Below are 23,534 nucleotides of genomic sequence, written 5' to 3'. Positions count from 1 at the left end.
CTCTAGAAGAGGCCAGGATCCATCAGGATCTTACCAAACTTATAACCACATCTGAATATATGGCAGATGTTTCCATGTACTCGGCCAAACACTCAGCCCAGGCAATGGCTTCCGGCATAGTCACCAGGAGGCTACTTTGGCTTAAGAACTGGAGGGCTGAAAGCAAGCATAAGTGGCGTGCGGCCATTGCCCCCTTCATGGGCAGCTGACTGTTTGGGGAGGCATTGACCCCATACCTCATTGAGAATAAACAAAAGCAAAAGGTCATTTCTCACTTAGCTAGGAGAACTAACAGACGTTTCCTCCCTTACAGCCGCCGTTAGTCCTTTCGGACTGGATCTACGTCAGAACAGGGACAATCCTACAGGCCCCCTGCTCCGAAGGCAGAGTGCCCCTTTGATAGAGCGGGTTATAGGGACAGATCCCAGTACCAATCCCAGAACAAACCTCCCTTCCGTGGCAGAGGGGGTCACCCCTTCTGCCGCTCCAAGTGACTCGGAGGGGACCCTTCCCATTGGCGGCAGACTTACTCTTTTTATCCGCCAATGGGAAAGCACGACCACGGACTCCTGGGTTCTGAGCACCATAAGGGAAGGCCTGTCCCTGGAGTTTAGGTCCACTCAAATAGATCATTTTGTCTCTTGCCCAGCCATGAGAAATCCAATAAAAAGAGGTCTCATGGAAGATGCCATCCAACATCTTCTGGGCATCAAAGCCATAGAGGCCTCAGCAGGGATTGGGGTATTACTCCATCCTATTTGTGATTCCAAAATCCTCAGGAGGATGGAGGGCAATCCTCGTCCTCAAGGGGCTGAACCTCCACCTACAATACAGGAGGTTCAAGATGCAGACGTTGCACTCCATCCTAAGCAGTATCAGGAGGGGAAAACTTCTAACATGAATAGATCTCAAAGAGGCATATTTACACATCCCTATCCATCCGGCACATTGCAAGTATCTACGGTTTTGCTATCTCAACTGTCACTTTCAGTACAGGACTCTCCCATTCGGCCTCTCCTCCACCCCCAGGGTCTTTACCAAGATACTGGCAGTTCTGGAAGCCCACTTGAGGTTGGTTCCAGTGTGCATTCAGTGTTATCTGGACGACATTCTGATCCAATTGCTGTCAGCAACATCCGCCCAGTCAGATTTGGAGCTCACGATCAGGACCCTACAGACCCATGGGTTCTTTATTTATTTTTTTTATTGAAAATTTTTAAAATTTTACAAAATAAGAAAAAACAACCCTCTCCAACCCCCCCAACCCTCCCACTCCCTCCCTCAACTTTCCCAGAGCTGAATATAGGCTTAATTAAATTTTCTTGAATTCTTAAAGAAAAAAAAATATAAACCATAGATAAGTCTAAATATGTTACTTAAACTACTAATAGAATAATTAACAATAATATATATATATATATAAAAGACATAAATATTAAAGAAAAAATACTTAAAAAAAGAAGAATAAAGAGAAAGAAAGAAGAAAAGAAATATAAGAAAGTAAAATAATAATAAAACATATAAAGAAAAAAAATAATACAATCTATAATATATTAAAATTTGTGTATAAATTATTGATAAACTAAGTAATATTTTTTTATATCCAACTTATGTTGTATAAAATCTATCCATTTTTCCCATACCACAAAAAACTTCTCTTGCGATTGATCCTTTAAAAAAGCCGAAATCTTTGCCATTTCCGCCAGATAGGATACTTTAAAAAACCACTCTTGCAAAGTAGGCAAAGATTCCTTCTTCCAGTATTGCCCTACTAACAACCTTGCGGCTGTAATTAAATTTAACATCAATATAACCTCCTTAGTATCACAATCGGTAACAATACCTAGCAAAAACAATTGTGGGGTAAATTTTACCCTCCTTCTAAAAATTCTTTGAATATTCCACCATATCTTAATCCAAAAGGCTTTTATATTTTTACACGACCACCAAATATGGTAATAAGTAGCATCCAAACAACCACATCTCCAACATTTGGGCTGTAAGTTGGGATACATACGAGACATTTTTTGTGGATCAAGGTGCCATCTATAAAACATTTTATAAAAATTCTCCCTTAAGTTCTGGGCTTGTGTAAATTTAACATTTCTCACCCAGATGATTTCCCAGGTATCTAGTAGAACTGGTTCACCAAAATTTTGTGCCCATTTAATCATACATTCTTTAATTAATTCTGGTTCTGAGTCCAATTCTACTAGCAACCCATAAATTCTCTTAATATGAGTTCGTCTTTGATCTTTTACTTGTTTAACAAAATTTTCATCTTCTCTAAGCAAGCCCACATTACGATCTATCTTCCATCTGTCCGCTATTTGTCTGTACTGAAACCATGAATATATAATATTTTCTTGTGCTAAATCTTCCAAAGATTTTTAACTGCCAAATTTTACCATTCCATCTAAGCAATTGTGCATAAGAAACACTATCCATCTTAACTCCTCTCCTTATCCCCTCTATCGCATGCCAAGGTATAGCCCATAATGGTATTTTAGAATCACTTCTGTAATATTTCCTCTAAACCTGAAGTAGAGAAATCCTTATAATATGGGATTTAAAAACCCAGTCAACTTTTTTATTAAAAATTAAATAGGCATGCCATCCAAAAAGTAAATCCCAACCCTCCAAAAGGAGTATTTCTACATTTGTTAAATTAACCCAATCACTAATTAATGTTAAGGCCACAGCATCATAATACAATTTCAAATTCGGTACCTTGAGTCCACCTCTCTCACGAATATCTTGTATAATTTTAAGCTTTACTCTTGGTTTTTTCCCCGCCCAGATAAATTTATTGATATCTTTCTGCCATTCATTTAAATTGACCTCATTCTTTAAGATAGGTATCATTTGAAATAAGAAAAGGAATTTAGGCAGGACATTCATTTAATCGCCGCAATTCTTCCCAAAAGAGATAATTGCAACTTCTCCCAATTTTTCAAGTCTCTTTGTATCCTGACCCACAACCTTTCATAATTATTTTTATACAATTTTACATTAGAGGCAGATAAAGTAACCCCCAGATATTTTACCTTATCAACAACCTCAAAATCTGTCAGATTAACCAAAGTCTGCTTATCCATATTAGTCATATTTTTGGGTAATATTTTAGTCTTATTGTTATTAATTTTAAAACCCGAAACCCGTCCATATTGATATATCAATTGTAATAACTCTATTACGGAGTGAGTAGGTTGGGACAGGGTAACCACCAAATCATCTGCAAAAGCTCTTAGTTTGTATTCTTTTTTGTTAACTTCTATTCCTTTTATTTGCTGTGATTCTCGAATTTTAATCAACAATATTTCCAAAGTTAAAACAAACAGCAAAGGTGACAATGGACATCCCTGTCTAGTCCCCTTTTCTATTATAAAAACCTCTGACAAGCCCTCATTAACTATAAGTTGTGCCGTTTGTTTTTGATAAATAGCACCAAGAGCTTGTGAAATTTTTTCTCCAAAGTTCATTTTATTGATTAGTCTTAACATAAATTGCCAATTCAATTGGTCAAAAGCTTTCTCAGCATCTAGAAATATCAATCCTGCAGAGACTTGATTATTTTTATCTAGATATTCTAATAAGTTAATAATTTGTCTGACATTATTCTTCATATACCTTCCAGTTATGAAACCCGTTTGATCCTTATGTATAATCTGACACAAAACCCTCATAAGCCTATTAGCTAATATTTTTGCAAAAATCTTATAATCTACATTTAAAAGAGATATAGGTCTATAATTCTTTGGTAGAGTAAGATCTTGATCTTCTTTTGGAATTAAAGATATAAAGGCTCTGCCCCATGACGGGGGGATCTCTAAACCCTGTAATATATTATTAAAAAGCTGTCTTAAAGGTTGAATCATCTCTTGTACCAAAGTTTTATAATAAATAGATGTCAAACCATCCGTACCCGGTGCTTTACCTAATTTTAGTTCTTTAATCACTGTCTCAATTTCCTCACTAGTAATTGGACTATTAATTTCTTGTTTCTGATCTTCTGTTAATTTGGGGAAGTTGGCTTCATTTAAGTAATTATCTATATCTGAGACCTGTATTTTAGTACTCTTATATAATTTTTGATAATAATCTAGAAAAGATTTCTTAATCAACTCCTTCTGATATACCAATTTACCATTATGATTTATTTTATCTATAATTCTCTGTCTCTGTTGCTTTCTGAGTTGGTAAGCCAACCATCTCCCTGGTTTATTAGCATTACAAAATGTATTTTGTCTCATATACAGTAAGTTAGTTACAGTTTGATCAGCCATCAACATATTAAATTGTGATTTAAGCAATTTTATAGATTCTTTAAACTTTTCATCTGTAGGATTTGAAATCAAGATTTTTTCTTTTAATTTAATCTCATCTTCCAAATCCTTACGTTTCTGAATCTGCTTTTGTCTGTGAGTATTATTCATTTGTATCAAGATCCCACGCATGAAGGCTTTACCTGCATCCCATACCATTGACATTGATGTTCCCTTATGCATATTTAAAACAAAATAATCCTTTAAATGCTCCTTTAATTTCTGAACATTCTTTTCTTGTCTAAATAAGTTCTCATTGATCCTCCACGATCTCCTCTCCTCTTTTTCATCAGCCAGCTCCATCCAAACTGGACTATGGTCCGTCAATGTCCTAGGAAAAATCTTAACATTCTTTACCCTAAAGTATAAATCAGTTGTAATCAAGAAAAAATCAATTCTTGAAAAGGATTGGTGTCTGTCTGAAAAAAAAGTAAAGTCTCTCTCCTCCTGATTGTGTTCCGGCCAGTAGTCTCTCAGCTCCCAGTCCTCTTTCAAATCAAAAAAGGCTTTAGGTAGTTTAGCCTGTTTTAAAAAAGTAGAAGATCCTTTTTTGTCTCTTTGTATATCTAACACACCATTCCAATCACCCATTAATATCACAGATCTATAATCCAACAAAGTTAATTTCTGATGTAACAATCTGTAAAATTGTTCCTGTTGTTGGTTTGGTGCATACAACCCCACTATAAGTATTTTCTTCCCATATAAACCAACCTCAATCATAACATATCTCCCTTGAAGATCAGATTCTACCAAACAGGCTGATAAGTTTTGCTTAACATAAATGACTACTCCCCCTTTTTTCCCAGGAGCAGAAGATACAAAATGAGATCCCAAACGAGCATTGGCTAAATGTTTTTGGTCTTTAGATAAAATATGTGTTTCCTGCAAACAAATAATATCATTATTATGTTGCTTTAAGTAATGAAAGATTTTCTTTCTCTTTTGGGGGGAATTAAGGCCATTAGCATTCCAGGTCAGGAGCTTTACCATCTCCCTTAACCAAGAGCCTGGAGAAGACTGCTTGAAGATCTGCCATAGAAGAATGTGCTGCAGAACTCTTGGGTCTTGCTCCTCCCACCGGCAATGAAACAATTTCTTGAAGAGATTCTTTAACTTCTTTTTTCTGTTGTTCCTTTTCCTTGCGTCTATGTGCTGCACGGGTCATTCTTTGCTCTTTGATCTCTGTTTGTCGCGACCACTCCATCTGTGGCTTTCCAGCAACCATCACACCTTGTCCTTCAGGCTGTTGTTCCATGGCTCACAACAATACCCGTCGGAATCTCCCATCTGAATGGCATCATTCTTGTTTTAAGTTCATTAGCTAGAAAAGCAAAATCTTTTCTCTTTCTTAAAATTTTAGATGGGATCTCCTTTAAGATAATGACATCTTGAGCAGCAATCTGAAACCTCTTATTATAGAAAGCTTGTATAATTTCATTACGCAGAGATCTCTTTGCAAAATAAATCACCACATCTCTTGGTAAATTCTTCTGTTTTGCGACCCAGGAATTAACTCTGTAAACTTTTTCCACTTCTCTAAGTATTCCATCTTTCTCCCTATTCAGAATAACAGCAAAGTCATTTACCACAATTTCTGCCAGATCTTGTTGCATATCCTCTTTCAGACCCCTGATTCTTAAAGCATATTCCATTTCCCTATACTGAGACATAACAATGTCATCTTGTGAAATTTCCATCTTTTTTTCCATGCCTTCAAATTTATCTTCCAGGGTATCAACCTTTTCTGCAACCTCTTCAACCCTTGAATCAAGCTTCTCAACCACAGAAGCCAGTCCTGATAGAGCCATAACTATATCTTGCCTCAGAATAGTGTTATTCTGCTCTAACAGGTTCTTCATTTCTCCTCTGATTTGAGTTTTATTCTGATCTAAAAGCTCCTTCATTTCCCCTCTGATTTCAGTTTTGTTCTGATCTAAAAGGTCCTTCATTTCCTCTCTGATTTGAGATACAGCATTTCCCATTATATCTTTCATGTCTTGTACAGATAATACTGGCAGAGGAGGAGAAGATGGTGGTGTAACTTTAGGTTGTTGTACCGGTGTAGCTTTAGGTTGTTGTACTGGTAAGATCGCAGGGGAAGAAGCCACCTTAAGAACTGTAGAAGCTGCTTGCCTCTTTGAAGCCATTTTTTTAAAAAAGGAAAAATCTTATTTCCTCTTCTTCCTTCTTAAAAAAAAATACAATAAAAAATCCTCTAAAAAAAATAAAAAGCAAAGGAGAGTTTAAAAGCTATTTCAAAAACATGAAACCACCTTCTAAAAAAAAAAGTTTAAAAAATTTAAATAGAAAAAACTAAATAGTCCATAACATTCCGTTTAACTCGCTTTCTTCCGAGAAAAAAAAAGCACTTTCAAATCGCCATTTTAGTTTCACTCTCCACACAAGCAAAAAACAAAGAAAAAGAAAAGAAAATCAGCCTAAACTAAAAAGTAAATAAAAAATCAATAAGTCCAATCCTTTATCCAGCTCTGTCCGCTTTTAAAAATCACTCACCCGGTCCTTTTAAGCGTGCGGAGATGGTAGCGGCGTTTCGCTTTGTTACCGAAGGAACAGAGACAGCTGGGAGGCGGAGGCAACCCGAACCCCGAGGGGGCTCTCTTTCTACCCCCCAGAAAAAAAATCCTGGGGGGTTTAAGAGGCTCTACCTCTATTCGGGTGATTCTCTACCCCCTCCCTTCACCCGGGAGGGGGATTTTGAGCCGTGGGACAGCTGATCTCTGCTGTGTTCCGCGGTTCTCACACCGTCCCAGGAGGACGGCTACAATGTAGCCGCCATCATCGACGCTATCCACCGGAAGTCCGGTTCTTAATAAATTTCAAAAAGAGCCAGACAACACCATCGACCCATCTGTTACATCTGGGCGTGGTAATAGACATGGACAATTGTCACGTGTACCTGTCGGAGGAGAGGCGCAGGAGCATCAGAGACCTGGCACTCAAGGTATGCAGGAACAGGACAATATCATTGGCTCTCCTTTCCCAGCATAGCGATAGTGCCGTGGGCCCGACTACATGCTCGGGCCCTACAGTGGTTTCTGCTTCCGTGTCAAAGACAACACACCAGTACCTCCAACCAGTTGGTGCGCGTCCCTCATCAGGTGTGTCTCTCTCTCAGCTGGTGGGCTTCCTCAGCCATTCACAAGGGGACCCTATTCAAAGTGCCCAGTCACATCAGTGTGACCACGGACACAAGTCTCTTCGGTTAGGGTGCTCACCTCCAAATCCGGATGGCTCAGGGTCAGTGGTCACAGGCAGACCTCAGGCACAGCATAAATTGGTTGGAGCTCAGAGGGATCCACCTAGCTCTCAAACATTTCCACTCAGTAGTCAGGGGGCCACATGTGCTGGTCCTGACGGACAACGTGGCGGCAAAAGCCCACGTAAATCGGCAGGGGGTACCCGGTCAAAGTCCCTCATGACAGAGGCTTGAGCATTGAGCTTCTGGGCAGAGAAACACCTGCTCTCCATCAGAGCAGAGCACATTTCGGGGGAGGCGAATCGGCAGGCAGACTTCCTCAGCAGGTCAATAGTGGACCATTCGGAGTGGAAATTACATCCGGATGTCTTTAGAGAGATCACGGACAGATTTGGTTGCCCGATAGTGGACCTGTTCACCTCACTGGAGAACACCCAGCTGCCCAGATTTTTCTCTCAGTTCCCCTCGCTGGGAGCGGAGGGGGCGGATGCCCTACGCAGCCAATGGCCACAAGGCCTCTTGTATGCTTTTCCCCCACTGCCTCTGTTGCCAGCAGTTATCAGGAAGATCCTGGAGGAGCAGGCGGAGATAATATTTATTGCTCCTCACTGGCCCAGAAGACCATGGTTTGCAGACCTGGTGAGTCTCTCCATCTCCGCTCCGTGGAGGATTCCAGACAACCGCATTCGGTTGACACAGGGGGATCTTCAGCATCCATATCCCCAATGGCTTCAGTTGACCACCTGGCACTTGACCGCTGCATCCTGACTCGGGAGTCTTATTCGTCAGGGGTGATCGATATGATTCAGGCTGCCAGGAGACCGGCGACTAACCATATTTACAACCATACATGGAAGAACTTCTGTCGTTGGTACGACAGGAATCACGTGAGTCTGTCACAGGTAACCATTCCCAAGGTGTTAGAATACTTACTGGAGGGTGTTAACAAGGGGTTGTCACCCAACACTATCCATAGACAGCTAGCGGCTCTTTCCACGATACTTTCTTAGGACTCTTCAGAGTCTTTGTCTAGACACCCTACCATCAGATCTTTCCTAAAGGGAGTTACTAATAGTAAACCCCCTGTGATTCATAGGTATCCCTCTTGGGATCTACCCTGGGTTTTACAAGCACTAATCTCTTCTCCCTTTGAACCACTTAGAACATGTTCCTCGTGGTACCTGTCGCTTAAGGTCTCATTCCTGATAGCTATTACTTCTGCCAGACCTATATCGGAATTGACTGCCTTATCGATCAGGAAGGACCTGTGCATGTTTCACGAGGACAGGGTGGTTCTTAGAGTAGATCCTTTGTTTATTCCAAAAATAAACACAGTGTTCCATAGGGCATTATTCTCCCGGACTTCTGTCCTCACCCGTCGCATGACTTGGAATGGCAATGGCATTCACTAGACGTGAGGAGAGCCTTGCACTGTTATATCATATGCACGGCCCCTTTCCGTAAGTCAGAAGCCCTGTTTATATCCTTTCAGCCTTCCTTAATGGGCCAAAAGGTATCAGCTTCCACTATAGGTAGGTGGATCAGGGCTTGTATTGCAGCCGCCTACGTGTCTCTTGCCCTACCCGTTCCTAGTCATGTGACGGCTCACTCCACCCTCAGCGCTGCCACAACTGCAGCGTGGGCAACTCAAGCGTCTATTGAGGACATTTGCAGGACGGCGACATGGTCCTCGCCTTCCCCCTTTATTAGACATTATCGCTTGGACACGTTTGCATCGGCTGAGGCCACCTTCGGTAGACATATTTTACAGCAGGTAGTGACACCATCATGTTCACAGGCCCCAACTGATTCCCACCTATAGGAACTCCAGGAGCTTTGGTACGTCCCATTGGTAGATTCTTCAGTCATCATGCTGGAGAAAGAGCGTTGGCTTACCTGAACGCTTGTTCTCAGCATGATGATGAAAAATCCATGCCCTCCCTTCTAGTGGTTAGTTAGGTATGGATTGGGGGCCTGTTCCTCTTTTTGTTTTTTTCTGGATACCTGCTTGAGAGTCATCACATCAAACTCTTGTCATTGGCTACGCCGTTGATGAAACTGGGAAGTCCCGGTCAATGAGGGACGTGACAACTTAACAACTTAATCTGATTGGGCAGGAGGACTGAAATAACCCACTGGTGGATTCTTCATCATCATGCTGAGAACATGCATTCAGGTAAGCCAACACTCTTTTTCCCAGAGATGTCTGATCTAATCACAGTGACTCTCACCTTATTGTACACTTGGGTTGGGTTATTGTAATGTGTACTGCACTGTGCACAATTTGCTCTGAAAAGTATCTGAACATTTATAATGGGTGCAGAATGTAGCAGCCAGATTGTTAACTGGAAATGACTTTGAGGATTATGTTACTCCATTATTAAAATAACTACACTGACATACATTCCATTTCTCAGTTTAATTCAAAGTGTTATTTATGCCATTAAAGCCCAAAACCACTGTGGAAAATTGCTGGCTTCCATATGAACCTACCTAGTTATTATGACCTTCTAGGAAGGCTTTTTAGCTAATTTCTGTGCTGAATAAAGTCCGCAGAATAGCTGACCTCTCACTGTGGAATTTTCTCCCCAAGTATGTTTATTTGGTCTCCATGTGGATGGCTTTTGAGCCCTATGTGAACAACATCTTGCTTAAGTCCAGCTTTTTAACTATTCAGTTTTATGCTTCCTTTCACTGCTTAAAAATATTTTGCTAATTTTCCTGTCAATGATGTTTGTTGATTTTTGATTTGAACTTTGATATTTTATTGTTTTAACTGTCATATTTGTATTTACTCTTGCTGCTAGCTATAGACAAGACTCTTGGGAAAAGATGATGACAAGGGTAGGAGATGAATTAGGTAGACCCATGGTCTGAATCTGTAAAATTAAGTTTCAACTTTATGGGCAGCTTTTGTAAACTCGTAGTCTAATAAAATTGAATTGTAACCTGGAGCTTTATCATAGGAAGTTGCCGTATGCTGAACTGAAGCATCATACCCAGAGTAGCGGGTGTCCATCACTGGAAGCCTTCAAGAAAAGATTGAACAGCCCTTTGTCCAGAACACAATAAGGTCTCCTGCCATGGGCAGGAGTTTGGTCTCGAAGACCTCCAAACCCTATGATTCTGTAAATTGTTAATAGTAAAATAAATGTAAATTTATTTTAATGTAAATTAAAATGTAAAATGTAAATTAAATATTATTGTAAGTGTGAAATGTTTTTCCTGAAAAGTGACGCTAACTGCAAGTTGTACTTTTTGGGCTAAGAGGAGCCAGAGACAGGGTGACTTCCAATAGAAAACAATTTTTTGGAGTACTGTCTGGGTTGGGAGCAGAATTTAAGGTGAGTCTTTTGGGGCACTGTTTTCCTCTTCAAACGAAAAGTGGCTTGTATATCAGCATGTTTATTTTAAAAAAAACAAAGCAAAAACATAATATAGATTGTTTCATAGCTCAGTTGTTACAATGAGGAGGACCAGTACAGTATTCTTGTCTTACACTGCAGCTGGGGCTGAAGAGATATAGAGTTCCCTGAAGAGCTTGTTTAAAGAACAGGCCAGATTTCAAGGAGAGAATCGCTGATGGTTTCTCAGGTGGCTTTTTTGTCCCCCAGTTCTCTTAAGAGTTAATTTTTGATTGTAGGATGGCTGATGTGGATTATCTCCATTTTTCTCACATCTAAAAGTAATTGTGCTGCTGCCTTCCATTAGAATTGAAACTGCAGCCTATAAAAGAAGCCATTTCATCCCATCAACCATAAAATACCCATCTCCACACAACAAAATAGAAAACACACATGCTGTCTTTCATGATAAAGCATCACTGTTGGTCTTTAAAATGCCACAAGGGTCCTTGATTGTTTTAAGGCCACAATCAAGTTTTTGCAGTTAAAGTATGTAGATGTTTAGTTATATATAATATAATGAGGTGTGTTTGAACCTTCAGGTAATTTCACATAGTCATTGGGTTTACGCCTTTTAGTAGCAAACTTAATAGGACTTTATTTAATGTTGGGTAAATGTACTCATGGCTGAATTCCACCATCCCCCATTGCCAGCCAACTGGCCAAGGGGAGGGGGCAAAAATGAAAATCATCCCCAGCCCCCAAATGTAAGAACTCCAGTTGGCCACTAGAGATGGGCAATAGGAAATCCCAGAAGGGGTTAAGCAAGAGATCCTGCCAATAGGAAATTACCACTAACCCTACAGTCCCAGGGGAAGTGCCGCAAAGTTGTTTGTGCTGCATTTCCTTTGTAGCAGGAGATGCGCCAATAGTTAATTAGCTTGGCTTCCTAGTCCCCATGACTAGTGTTGAAAGGATTTAGGAGTTATTGCACACTGAATTTAGGAAGCAACAGCATGGAGGGATGCTTCAGTTGTCAGGAATGCTATATCACATTCTGGCGTTGCATTGTTTGACCCATGGAAACAATTAAAGGAACTGTTGGTAGATCTGGTGTCCTTTTAGAAATAGAGCTTGAGTCCTCTTGGAAATAATAGGCTGTGGTTACTGACGTGAGCTTGAACTTGCAGGAAGCATGATAAAGGTTAGCTTTCTGGGTGATGTACAGTATACTGTTTTGACAGTTATTGACTTCAAACTGCTATTGTTTGTATTGCAATTATAATTACAGATGATTATCTCCCATTTACTGCCACACTAGGGCAGGTCTAAGCATATATTGTATTGGGCTGCTGCTGTTACAATTTGAGCAGAAGGAAGATAATATATTAGCACATGTTGAGTGGAACTGAACTAGTCTAGCCTGCTTCATTTCAGTGATACTGGCTTCCCTAAATTTAGCATATTTGTGTATTTTTAAAACAGTAAAGGGAAAGTGATCATATGCCTCTTTTTTCTGGCTATTGACTGGATTGGGCTCTTTCCCCCTGATTCTGGAAATTCAAGGCAACTAACCATGGAAGGCAGAAGGAAAACCCAGAAATAAGAGGATCTTTGATATTACATTGCCTCCCTGCCCAACATGAATTATAGTATTGAATGTATTCCAGGTATAAATGATGTTTACTTTCTTACTTTTCAAACATATTCCAGAAAATGTCTAGAAACATTACCAAAGACAATAAACAGAAGAGACAGAACGCAGAAGAAAGTTTTCAGGAGGTGGATATTGATAGGACAATTATTTCTCCCAACAAACATGCTGACAGCCAGAGTTCATTGCAGAGGGATGCTGCAGCAGCTTACACACTCACAGAGGTAAGGCACACAACTGAATCAGATTTCTATTCCACCCACTCTGAACATTAGAAATATCTCTTACAAATAAAATCAGAATTCTGTTGCTCTTATTTTAAAATTTACAGTTCTGTGCGGAGCCCACTAAATCCAATTATAGGCAATTTTTTTTAAAGGGAGAAATTTGAGCAATGGGTAATTGGATTCTGTGCTTTTGAACACCCCCCCTTTAGGTTTCTATAAGTAGATGATACTTTTGTGATTTAGAGTCAGTGTGAGAAAGAACACAATGAATTTCTAGACCATCTAAATCAGACAAACTCGTGATGTCATGTGACGTCGCGCGATATATCGGAACTTTTTTCCCATTGCCGGCAATGGAGTGGGTGCAGTTTTATCGTGATGTGTTGGCCCGTGGGCCGGCAGTTTGACACCCCTGATCTAAATAATATCCTCTCTAATATTCAGTTTACTATGGAGGTGGACAATATAGCCAACTTGATTTTTGAATGTTCTGACCAGTCAAGGTAAAGTAGGGCATACATTATATTGAAGGCCAATGAACACACATTTCTAGCTACCTAAAAACTCCAACCATCAGCCCCGCCAAAAGACAAGCATAATCAGAAATTTTAGTGCCTCTGCCAGACATATCTGTGAGCTGGCAGATTATTAGATGAGTTGAGCCATCTTGCTAATGCTTACAGAACATTCTTCCAGGGGAATAAGGCAAACCAAGTGCTCAAGCAATAAAAATAACATTGAATATACATCTAAGGACAACCCACTCCCACTGGGAAATGTCCTTCTTCCTTATTCTGAGAAAGTTACAGATCCAACTAGTAAATCATTGAAAAGCATAACTTTTAAAATAACCATTTATAAACCAACAAAAAGTCCAAAAATTATTTTAGTCACTTCAGGAAAGTAGAGGTCTACTCTCGTCATTAGGAGTTTATTTTATCCCCTGCAATTTTTGCCAGGTTTATCTTGGATCTGCAAAACATGGTATTAATATCCAATTAAAATAATACAAAAGACATTGTTGATTAGAATAGCTTGACATATCAGACTATGCACTGCTACATAAAGACATAAAATCCAGTTTAAAGTCATACACAGGTACTAGTAATCACAATGTTGTATATGATTACATAGAGAAGCCATTGTGATTCACAAATATTCTAACAACTTTAGCAAGTAGGAAGACAATTGAAGCCTGGATTGTCATTTCACACTGTATCAATATCAAACAACCTTTAATTAACCACCAACAAAGAGAATTTGCAGCAGCCTCTCCCAGAGAAACACGTAGCTATAGTCTGTCTCAAAATCAGTCTAATCAAGAATAAGTTTCCTTTCAAATTTCTTCACAAAAGGGAATTTGAAAAATCATCTAGATCAGTGATGGTGAACCTTTTAGAGACTGAGTGCCCCAAAACTGGCCCCGTCCCTGCTCCACCCCTTGCCCTGCCCCGCTCTACCCCACCCTGCCTGCCCGCAGGGCCACTCACTGCCTCCAGGGCCCGCCGCAGATCGCCCAGGCAGCCCAGCAGCACCATGGCAATGCCCTCTGCCCACGCCCTGCAGCATCAACTGCGTGTTGAGGCATGAGAGCAGAGTCTTGTCTACGCTGCCTGGCTGCCATGTCCTTGGCTGCACTGCTCTGCGTGGGCCACGCTCAGGGGCGACTCTCCTCCAGGGGGGCTGCTGGTGAGGAGGGGGTCATGGGCAGAGGCAAGGCTGGGGCAACGACATGTGTGTCCACAGAGAGGGCTCCAAATGCTGCCTCTGGCACCCGTGCCATAGGTTCGCCACCACTGACCTAGGTAAAGAATCAGTCAAGAATAACTTTTCTCTGATTTCCATGGAATAATCCAATTAGAGAGTAGTTTGGATGAAAGATCAAACAGCAAAATTCTAATACCGAGCAGTTCACTTAGCTTTTGAAAATTTTGGTCACAGATGCCGTCAGTTTATCAAAAAATTAGACCACAGCCATTTAGTCCCCAAGCCCTTTGATTTATTTATTTGTGATTCCAGACCTGTGAAACACAAATAGAAAATTTAAAATACATAAAAAACAAACCTAAAAATTAATAATGAAAAGAGGGCACCAACAAACCTTAATATTTTTAGGGCATGTATGATATTGACAAGCTGCTTTTGCCCAGGAGGAGAATAGAATTTGTGTACCATCTTAAACTGGTAAAAATAATTTCTAATACTGATGCCATGTGGTTCTTAAAGCAACCTGCAACTGGCAAGTCAGAAGGATCAGCAACAAATTGTACCCTTGCTTTAGATTTGGATTTCATTTCATTTTATTTTATTTTTTAAACATATTTTATTAATTTTTTACAATAACAATCTTTAGTGCTTCGTGAACAGTGTGTTGTCTGAATTCATATATTTAAAACAATGATAATTAATTTCTACAATTAATATGTTAGTAATATATTTCTTGATCCTCTCTTCTTCTGTAATATTCTCCTTTTGTCTACATTAAACAAATATAATTCTTAATATTTTCAGTACAAACCAAGCTGAATATAAATATTTTTTTAGTATTTATGCATATAATAACACCAACATATAACATGTTTTTAATGAGCTTATTTCCACTGTATTTATAAAAGTCATCTTATTAAATCATTATTATGTCCTGCTTTCAAGATTCTTATTGAAGCTTAGTTTCCCTTCAGTATTCAGAACACGCTAATCAGTCATAGTTTTCTCAAAATTCATTACCTTTAAATATCCAAACTTTTCATTTAAATAGACCCTCTCAATGTTTTAACATTTCATATATTCTAAAAGTATTATATTACTTATATATCTTATTTCTCTTACTATAGGGCCCCTTTACAAGCTTTATCTATTCCTTTGGCTATATTCCAACAATATTTAATCATATAATACACCATCTAATAATCTTTCTCTAGGGCCTCTTTATATCCAAACTTATTCAAACAAATGCTTAGTCATATAATATTCCATTTAATAAATTGATCTTCTTCTTTTGCCAAATTGCTTTCCAGATCAGTAAGTTTAGCTTGCCAAGTTGTATTTTTGTAAGTATTATTGGGGACAAAAAAGACAAAGCAAGTAAGGTATCAGATTTTTGTCTCCCACGTTTTGATGATTCATCTGACAGTCCTTTAATCCATTTCGTTTTTTCTTCTTTTTTATCCCCAAATTTGTTTTGAAGTCCTGGAGGATAAGGCATCTTTTCTGACTTCTTTATTATAGTAAGGTTTTGCAGATTTTGTTTGTTTGTATTAAATTGTAGCTTTCTTCATTTATAGCTTTTCTATTTAAGTCACTTTCATTTAATTTATATTCTGTTATCTGATTTGTTTGTTCATTCTTTGTTGTCATTTTTGAGTATCATTTAGTTGTAGGTTTAAGTTAGAGATATGTTTATATTGTCAAACTGATTTCTAATCTCATCATGGTTTGAAACAATTATCATTTGAATCCATCGCAGCATTGTGTATATTTTCTCCTGGAATGTATTTGTATTGCCTTGAGTCATTGTTCCTGCAGATCTTTGAAGCTCCAAACTGGGTTCTTCAGGAAGAGGTGTTAGGTATGGTTTTATACTACTTTTAGATAGGTTTATAATATCCATTTTATCTCTCCCCTCTAAATAATTTTCCATTGGTGTCATAATCTTTTTAATTAGTTTTATCAAGCCAATCCATCTTAAAATCCAAACAGCCAAATCTTACATAGTTCTTGTCTTTATATAATAGTTTTATAATCCAGTACGTTTCCAATTGTCAGGGCACCGCTGAAAACAATATTTTGTGGCAGGTTTCTTTTCAGGAGTCTTATAATTATCAGCCAGTCAGGATTCAGTTCGAAGTATTTGACTATCTAACTGTTTTCCAGTAATTTCTCCTTTAGAAGATTAACCAAAGGCCAAATGTTTTCTTTCTTTGCAAACAGTTCTTAGGTTAAGATTTAAGAATGCAGTTCAGTGTATCTATAATCCCAGAAAGACAGCAGTTTCTAAACAAATGTAGTTTCACTCAGTAGTAGATAATTCAATGCTTTGTTCCCAGCTGATTTTTGCTGGTTCTAGGCATCTTGCCAAATTCTAGGTCAGTGCTCCTATAGTTTTTTCTCTAATCCCCCACTAGATGTCATTGTTCATTTTTCAACTTTTTAAAATAAAGAGTTATTTTTTGTTCTTTTTTTATATACATACAATTTCATCAATGCTTTTTCAGGTATAGAGTTTTAACAATTTTCTTAGCTTTCAAATTTATCCAAACTGTGGGTAATGTTTATTCCCAATAAGGATTTAATTTGCTGCTTCTGTCTATAGAAGGGTGAGGCAATCCCCCCTTCTCACTTTGGGAGGCTTTTTGCTTCTTAGGGATCTTAGGTATAAAATAGGAGAGAGAAGATCAAATTCCTCACCCAGTTTCAAGCACGCTGTTCAATGTTGTCCTGGTTAGTGCCTTTGGACTTCGGCTGCAATTAGCTTGGGCTGGTCAGTGAGGTGTGGCAGCCTTTCTCCTGTTGAGTTAGAAGGCTTTCCTTGAACTGAATGAAACAACCGCCATCATTCCAGAATTGTCGGGGCACCCTTCTTTCTTCGCCATCTCTTCAGGGCAACTTAGACCCATTTAGGGTCCCCTGGCAGGGCAAAACTAGCTGCAGGGTCCGGAGGTCCATGATCCCAAAACTGGGCGCTATGGCGCAAGACCGAAAGTCCTGGATTTCATTTTATTTAGCTTTATCTAATCAATGTCTAAATCATTACTGATTTCTAGAGAAAAGAGAAATAAATCTGAAAATATTGCTAGTCTCTGATTCTCTTTTGGTGATGGAGATATCATCCATATTAATCCATTGGTACAGCTCTGATTTCCCTGGGCTACCCATGAGTTGACATGAATGATACACAGTGATCTAAAATGTTATCAAAGTACCTTTTCCCATTAAATGCATACAGAGGAAAGTACAAGAAAATCTAGCCTCAAGAATAGTTCAACTGGATTACTACAATACAGTGTTGTTACAAGTTTGGAGAAACTGCAGTTGGTGAATAATACTAGACTTTTTACTTTGGTGTAATACCACTTACCTTACTGTATTTCTAGGACTAATTGGCATTGACAGATATTTAAAAGCATCCTTCTTAATGTGTCACAGGTGCTTCAGAAATCCCGGTATGTCAAACCATTAGAAAATTTGCTTGATGGAAATGCCAAACAGGTTGTCTTCATGTTCCTTCCAAAGAGAAGTTAGATTAAACCTATCCCTGATGGCTTTTAGGGAATTTGGGTTGCCACTGAAAGAGGATAATATATGGGAATGGCTATGGGAGGTTTTCCAATTCATGGATGTGTCCCATGAGCTAAGTTTAAGAAGGTCAAGTTTAATGATTTTGGTTTCTTAAAGGAAAAATATGAAGAAGTTTTCGTACATGATGAAAATGCTTCTCGGGATATAAGCTCTGCTGAGTCGTTGCAATATGCACTCCCAGCTACAGGGGCAATGAATCCAAAGGCAGTTTCACCAAGAAAACTTCACGTGAGGAGCAGGCCTCCCATCCGAGAAATCACTTACTATAAGGCCAAAGATGCTGAAACAGAAAATGACCTTGAAGATCGTGAGTTAATGTTTTTTAAAACATTCATAATTTTGATGCTGTACTTTTGATAAAATTTTGTTAGACACTTTTTCCTAATACTTAAATTATTTTAACTTGATATCACTGATATATTTTTTTTAAAAATATAATAGTTAAAAACATTTTTGATAGGACAAAAGTGTTCAAGGCTGATAAGAAAAGTTTTTGTATAAGAGCCAAGGGATGGGCCTGAAAATACCATATGGCTTGAAAAGTATATTCTTAGAAACAGTTTTACTGAACAAATGAATACATGTAAATGTCTCAATGTGGGCTTTTGAAATCAAGAAGAATTTCACTATCTTCACTTCCTAGGTTGTGATCTCAGACTTATTCAACTGTTGTTGTATAGATTATATTATATGGTATGAATTGTGTTTCTAGGACTTCCATCACATGAGACAATTTAGAGCCTGGGATTAAGAGATTAACCTTTCCCTTTGGTCAATTATCCCTGTTAGAGGATGAGAATGTATGGTGTGCATGAGTGTTTGTCTTCCTTCCCTGACATGACTCATTTGCTGTTGAACATATGGTGCTCTCTACTCTGCAAAGTCCTTTTTTCAGAGCATCTGCTCTCTGTCACTGTCACTCTGTGGACTAGACTGCATGCAGCTTGGAGCAAGCAGGTGTTCCTGCTTCATAACTGGGAGTTGGATTATGTGGCTTCCACATTTTATTCCAAATCCTATTTTGGTTTTACCTACTTGTGGCTCTATAGTTTAAATGCAGTTCATAATTCAGAGAATTAAGCACATACTCATACATGACCCAACTCAGTTGCAGGTTTTAAAATATATCTCGAAGGAGATTTGCAATCAATTATCTATGCTATAATTCCCCAGCTGTTTAGTGGACATATGTTTGTCTACTAAACAAAGCTGGAAGGCTGCCAGTCAGCTGTTGAAGAAGGAAAGTTGGATCCTGCTTCTTTGCTTCCTCTTCTCTGCCAAGCAAATGATCCGAAAGATGACATTTGCTTTTACTAGCTTACATATGTTCATTCTCCCATTCTTGATTTAATTAGTATTACAAACGCCTCTCCGAGGGAACGGTTACAATGCCTCTCTGTTTAAAGGTGACAGTTACAACACCTGTCTTACGACATTTGTATCGGATGTTTCAAAGATGGGCCATTACAGACCAATTTTTAACCTATCATGTTTGATTGTGATGTTGGTGGCTTCTCCAGAAGTCCTGGAGAAAACAATTATCTCTTTCCATTTGAAATTGGTTTCAGAGAGAGCTACAGATCAAACTGATGGATGACTTTTGCTTGGAGGCTGGCTCACCAGGAAACGTTGGGAAAAATCATTTTGCAATACATCTATTCCTATCCCTCAGAGAGTTTAAATGCAGTTAAATCATCAGTTTAATTAATTTTTTTTCTAACCTGGTGACAGGGTGTCTTGCCCTTTTGAATTATGAATGGATTTGAGGAGGACAGTATTTTCTATAACTGCATCAAACTACTGAGGAAAATTATAAGGTGATTTGGATTTTAATGTAACAGAAATAGAGATCTATTTCTCTGTAATATTTCCAGATAATAAAGTTCCTGACTCTGAATGTCTAATTGTAGCTGGTAAATTAGGACTAATAAATCAAACCAAATTCAGTAAGATGGACATCTCATAACAGAGTGTTTTAATTCCAGAGAATAAATATATCTTCTCTTTCTGGATGGAGTTATATTCTCCTAAAATGAGCAGATTCAAAAGCTAGGTTACATCTGGATCTGGATCTCTCTCTGGTTTCTAGATTGAAGTGGTGATCAGGAGAAGTTTTTATTTTGATTGATACACCAGTTGCACTCTACCTTGAGGAAAAATTAATTTAAAATAGCAATAAACATACAGACTTGAGTACTTCAATGTGCTCTATGTATGACAACCTATGTATCTAGTCCAGAAGCTTAATTAATGCTTAATGTAACAACCAGGCCAGTGCCTGGAAAGACTTAAAGACAACATCATAAGTTTACTGAAAGCCAATTTATTTTGGTTCACAGTATAAAATTCTGATTATTCCCTGCTTGTGCCTGGGTTACAGAAAATATCTTCTTCTTATAGGAATATTTTGTGTATTGAGATACTCTGGGAAGTTTTACCTTCAGATGCCACGAAAACGTGTGGAGGAGTTTCAGAACGGAACCTCTTGTGTAGCCAACCCTGATTTGTAGAATGTGCTCATTGTTGCAGTGGGAGAACTTACTATTAAAAATCTTTAAAGTCATGTTTTTTCCAGACAAGAAATGATTTTAATGTAAAATACGGAGTTTTAAACATATTTTATACTTCATATTTTATTATCAGTTATAACTGTATAATTGATAAAAATGTAATACTAAAAAAATCTGTGTTTTAGCAGAAGAAGAGTCTTTTAGTGGTGATACTATAGATTTGCTGATTGAGGACCAGCTTTTGCAACACAACTACCTGTCAAACGTTCCTTCAAGGAAACCACCACCTATGGAAGATCTGCTTTTACATGATGATATTCAACTCCTGAAGGTGCATGTTACAAGCACTGCACCCAATGGAAAAGAAACGTCTGCGAGCATTACCACAACAACAGAATCACCACTATCTTCCACAGGCAGGTTGCTTCCTCTAGAGTCAACCCCAGTCACTACCTCATCAGTTGTCTCTGCCAGTAATACCCAAGTCTTGGAGACCACAGCAACAGCTGAATTTCCAGTAACTGAGGCAGCAGATAAAAATACCACATGGACCTTGAAAACACTGCCTCAGATTGCCACTCAGGCTCCCACAATCACAACTACAGCAAAACAGAACACAGCTACTATGGGGGGACCCATAATTAGCATGTCCACAACAGATTTTCATATACAGGTGACGCCTGAGCCTACATCGAGTACCATGATCAAAGCTGTGACCTCTCCAGCCTCTGTGAATCCTAGCCTTACTGTCACACCAAAATATACCCTCGATGAGGAAGATATAAGAAACACCATTGGTGAGTTTTCTTTTCCCTCCCCATTTATCTTATTTCATTTCTAGTGACTTGGATAGCATTAGAATGGAATAAAGAAAGCTCTTACTTTGGGCCAAATCAACAGAAGGTGATTAAATACATTATAAGTAAAACAATGAATGCATGGTGTCAAGGACTGCAGAGAAGTTAAAAATCATGATGGGTAGAGACAGCATATTAGATCAGAGCCTGATAGATCAGAGGAAGAATCTGAAAGGGATTTGGTGTCCCAGGGAAAGGGTTAAAGAACGGCCCTGTCATGTTACAAGAACACAAGTGCTGCCCCGAAGGTCAAAGGCTTTTCTCCTTAATACAGTATTATTTCCATGAAAACTAAATTGTTGCTCTCTATTATATTTGGGTCTCTGCTGGTCTTAAATCACATTTTTGTGCTTTATTTTATTCTAGTCTATGAAATGCAGACTTATACTGGATTTTTGTTTCTGTTTTATCTTTGCGAGATAACATTTGTTTTCTAGAGGAATGGATGAATGAATTGGGCAGAGGTTGATGTAATCTGGAATTATCTGTTTTTTCTGGCCTTTTATTTCTATTCATCAAATCAGTGTGCCTGGCTGACTGCCACAGGCCTTCAGCAAGCAGGGCTAGAGATTATCTTTGCATCGTACTGTAGTTCTTGTTTTGAGAATTGGGTGGCCCTACTTATTTTAAGAATTTCCCTTACTGTGTGGTGAAACCAGAATCAAAATAAACATATAAATTCCAAAAGACAAAATGTCTGGTTCAAGACCCCTGTTGCTTACTACCCTGTTGATCTATTACTCAGTCCCAGACAATGCTTTTTTTGTTAAAAAAAAAAAGGTGCCGGAACTCATACACGTCATACAATCTACCTTGCAAAGGTTTACCTTTGTAGTTGAAAAAAAAACCCTTCAAGTTCAACTTACCTTGAACAAAAGACTAGGATTTTGTTCAAGGTAAGTTAATACTATTAATGTTATCATGCACTGTGTGGCTTTAAATTAGAAGATTTTATTAATCTTTTGGGACATTTACCACTGGCATACCCATTTAGTTTAATGAGTGGAAATGTCAGCTTTCTATGTGGAATGAAATTGGCCCAATAAAACAAAATTTGGTTGCTTGTAAAAGATTGAATTATTTTTAAGAAGTTGTCAAGGTGGAAAAATTTACATTTGGAGTTTAATATGGGTATTGACTTGAAACAAATTAAGTTGAAACTTTGTCAGTGAACAGATTACTTTTAATTTACCTTTAAGTTAAACCCAATTTAATAAATAAATCTGATTAAACTTCAGATCTACCTCAGGTCTACCTTTACATCTGACCAAAACATAATTAATATATATTATTATCAATAATAATACCTCCAAATCACAAGACATTGGCTTTATTCTTATTCTTCCCCTCTGCAGTTTGAATATAAAGTATAAAAGACTAAAAAGAGATTTTCGTAGACATCCCAGCCTTTGAACTACCCAAGGAACCGAAACAGCAAAGTTTCGCTGTCGGGCAAGCTTCCACGTCAGCCGCCTTTCTTTCTTCTTGCTTCGCCTCTTTTTAACCTCACACCCCACCTTCTGTAAGGGAAGGCAAAAGGCTCATTCACCCTCTCGTGAAAGATGGCCTCCATGTTTATGTGTCACCATCGGCTTCCACACCCCACGGTCCGACCCAGACAATCAAGCCATGCTCTGGCTGTGGTGCTCTGGTGCCTCATGGCTCCTCCTAGAGGAGGCAGACAGCCATGGAGGGGACCCCGCTCGCACAGTACCGGGGCATTTTCAAAAGCAAACGAGGATAGGAATGGCAACAATAGGAAAAGAATGCAATTCTGGAAATCCATCAAAAAAAGGTGTTGGAACTCTGTTCCGGTGCATTCTATGACAAAAAAAGTCCTGGTCCTAGAATTTGGTACAAGTAACTTGTGATGCCTCTACTTTAAAAGATAGTCCTTGGCTATCTTTTGGGCCATCATCGTTCTGTTTATTAATATGTTCTTGCTTAAGCACTAATCACAAAAAATAGTACTAATCAGTTCCCATATCTTTGGTATGCATATTTATGGGGAGAAATAGTTATAGGTTGGGACTGCAAAGGAAAGATGGTAGGCAGATAGTGTGTCTCTGCTCACCATTTCTCCTGTACCAACCATGCCA

At 38.6% G+C, this 23,534-nt stretch overlaps 1 protein-coding gene across 3 annotated transcripts in view; it reads left to right on the top strand.

The window, feature by feature from the left end:
- OLFML2B (olfactomedin like 2B) overlaps nucleotides 1-23,534 on the top strand; it is a 46,549-nt gene that overhangs the window by 18,684 nt on the left and 4,331 nt on the right. For 2 of the 3 annotated variants that reach the window (XM_039348979.1, XM_039348976.1), the window contains 3 exons: nucleotides 12,603-12,767; nucleotides 18,165-18,375; nucleotides 20,764-21,375. In XM_039348979.1, coding sequence (XP_039204913.1) covers nucleotides 12,603-12,767; nucleotides 18,165-18,375; nucleotides 20,764-21,375 — 988 coding nt within the window. The remainder of the gene's footprint in view (nucleotides 1-12,602; nucleotides 12,768-18,164; nucleotides 18,376-20,763; nucleotides 21,376-23,534) is intronic. The other variant, XM_039348977.1, reaches the window with a different exon arrangement.

Source organism: Crotalus tigris, unplaced genomic scaffold (assembly GCF_016545835.1).
Source record: "Crotalus tigris isolate CLP2741 ecotype Arizona unplaced genomic scaffold, ASM1654583v1 scf7180000018217.1405312, whole genome shotgun sequence".
Lineage (NCBI taxonomy): Eukaryota > Metazoa > Chordata > Lepidosauria > Squamata > Viperidae > Crotalus > Crotalus tigris.
Note: the sequence above shows the minus strand (reverse complement) of the source record. Positions and strands in the feature narration are given on the sequence as shown.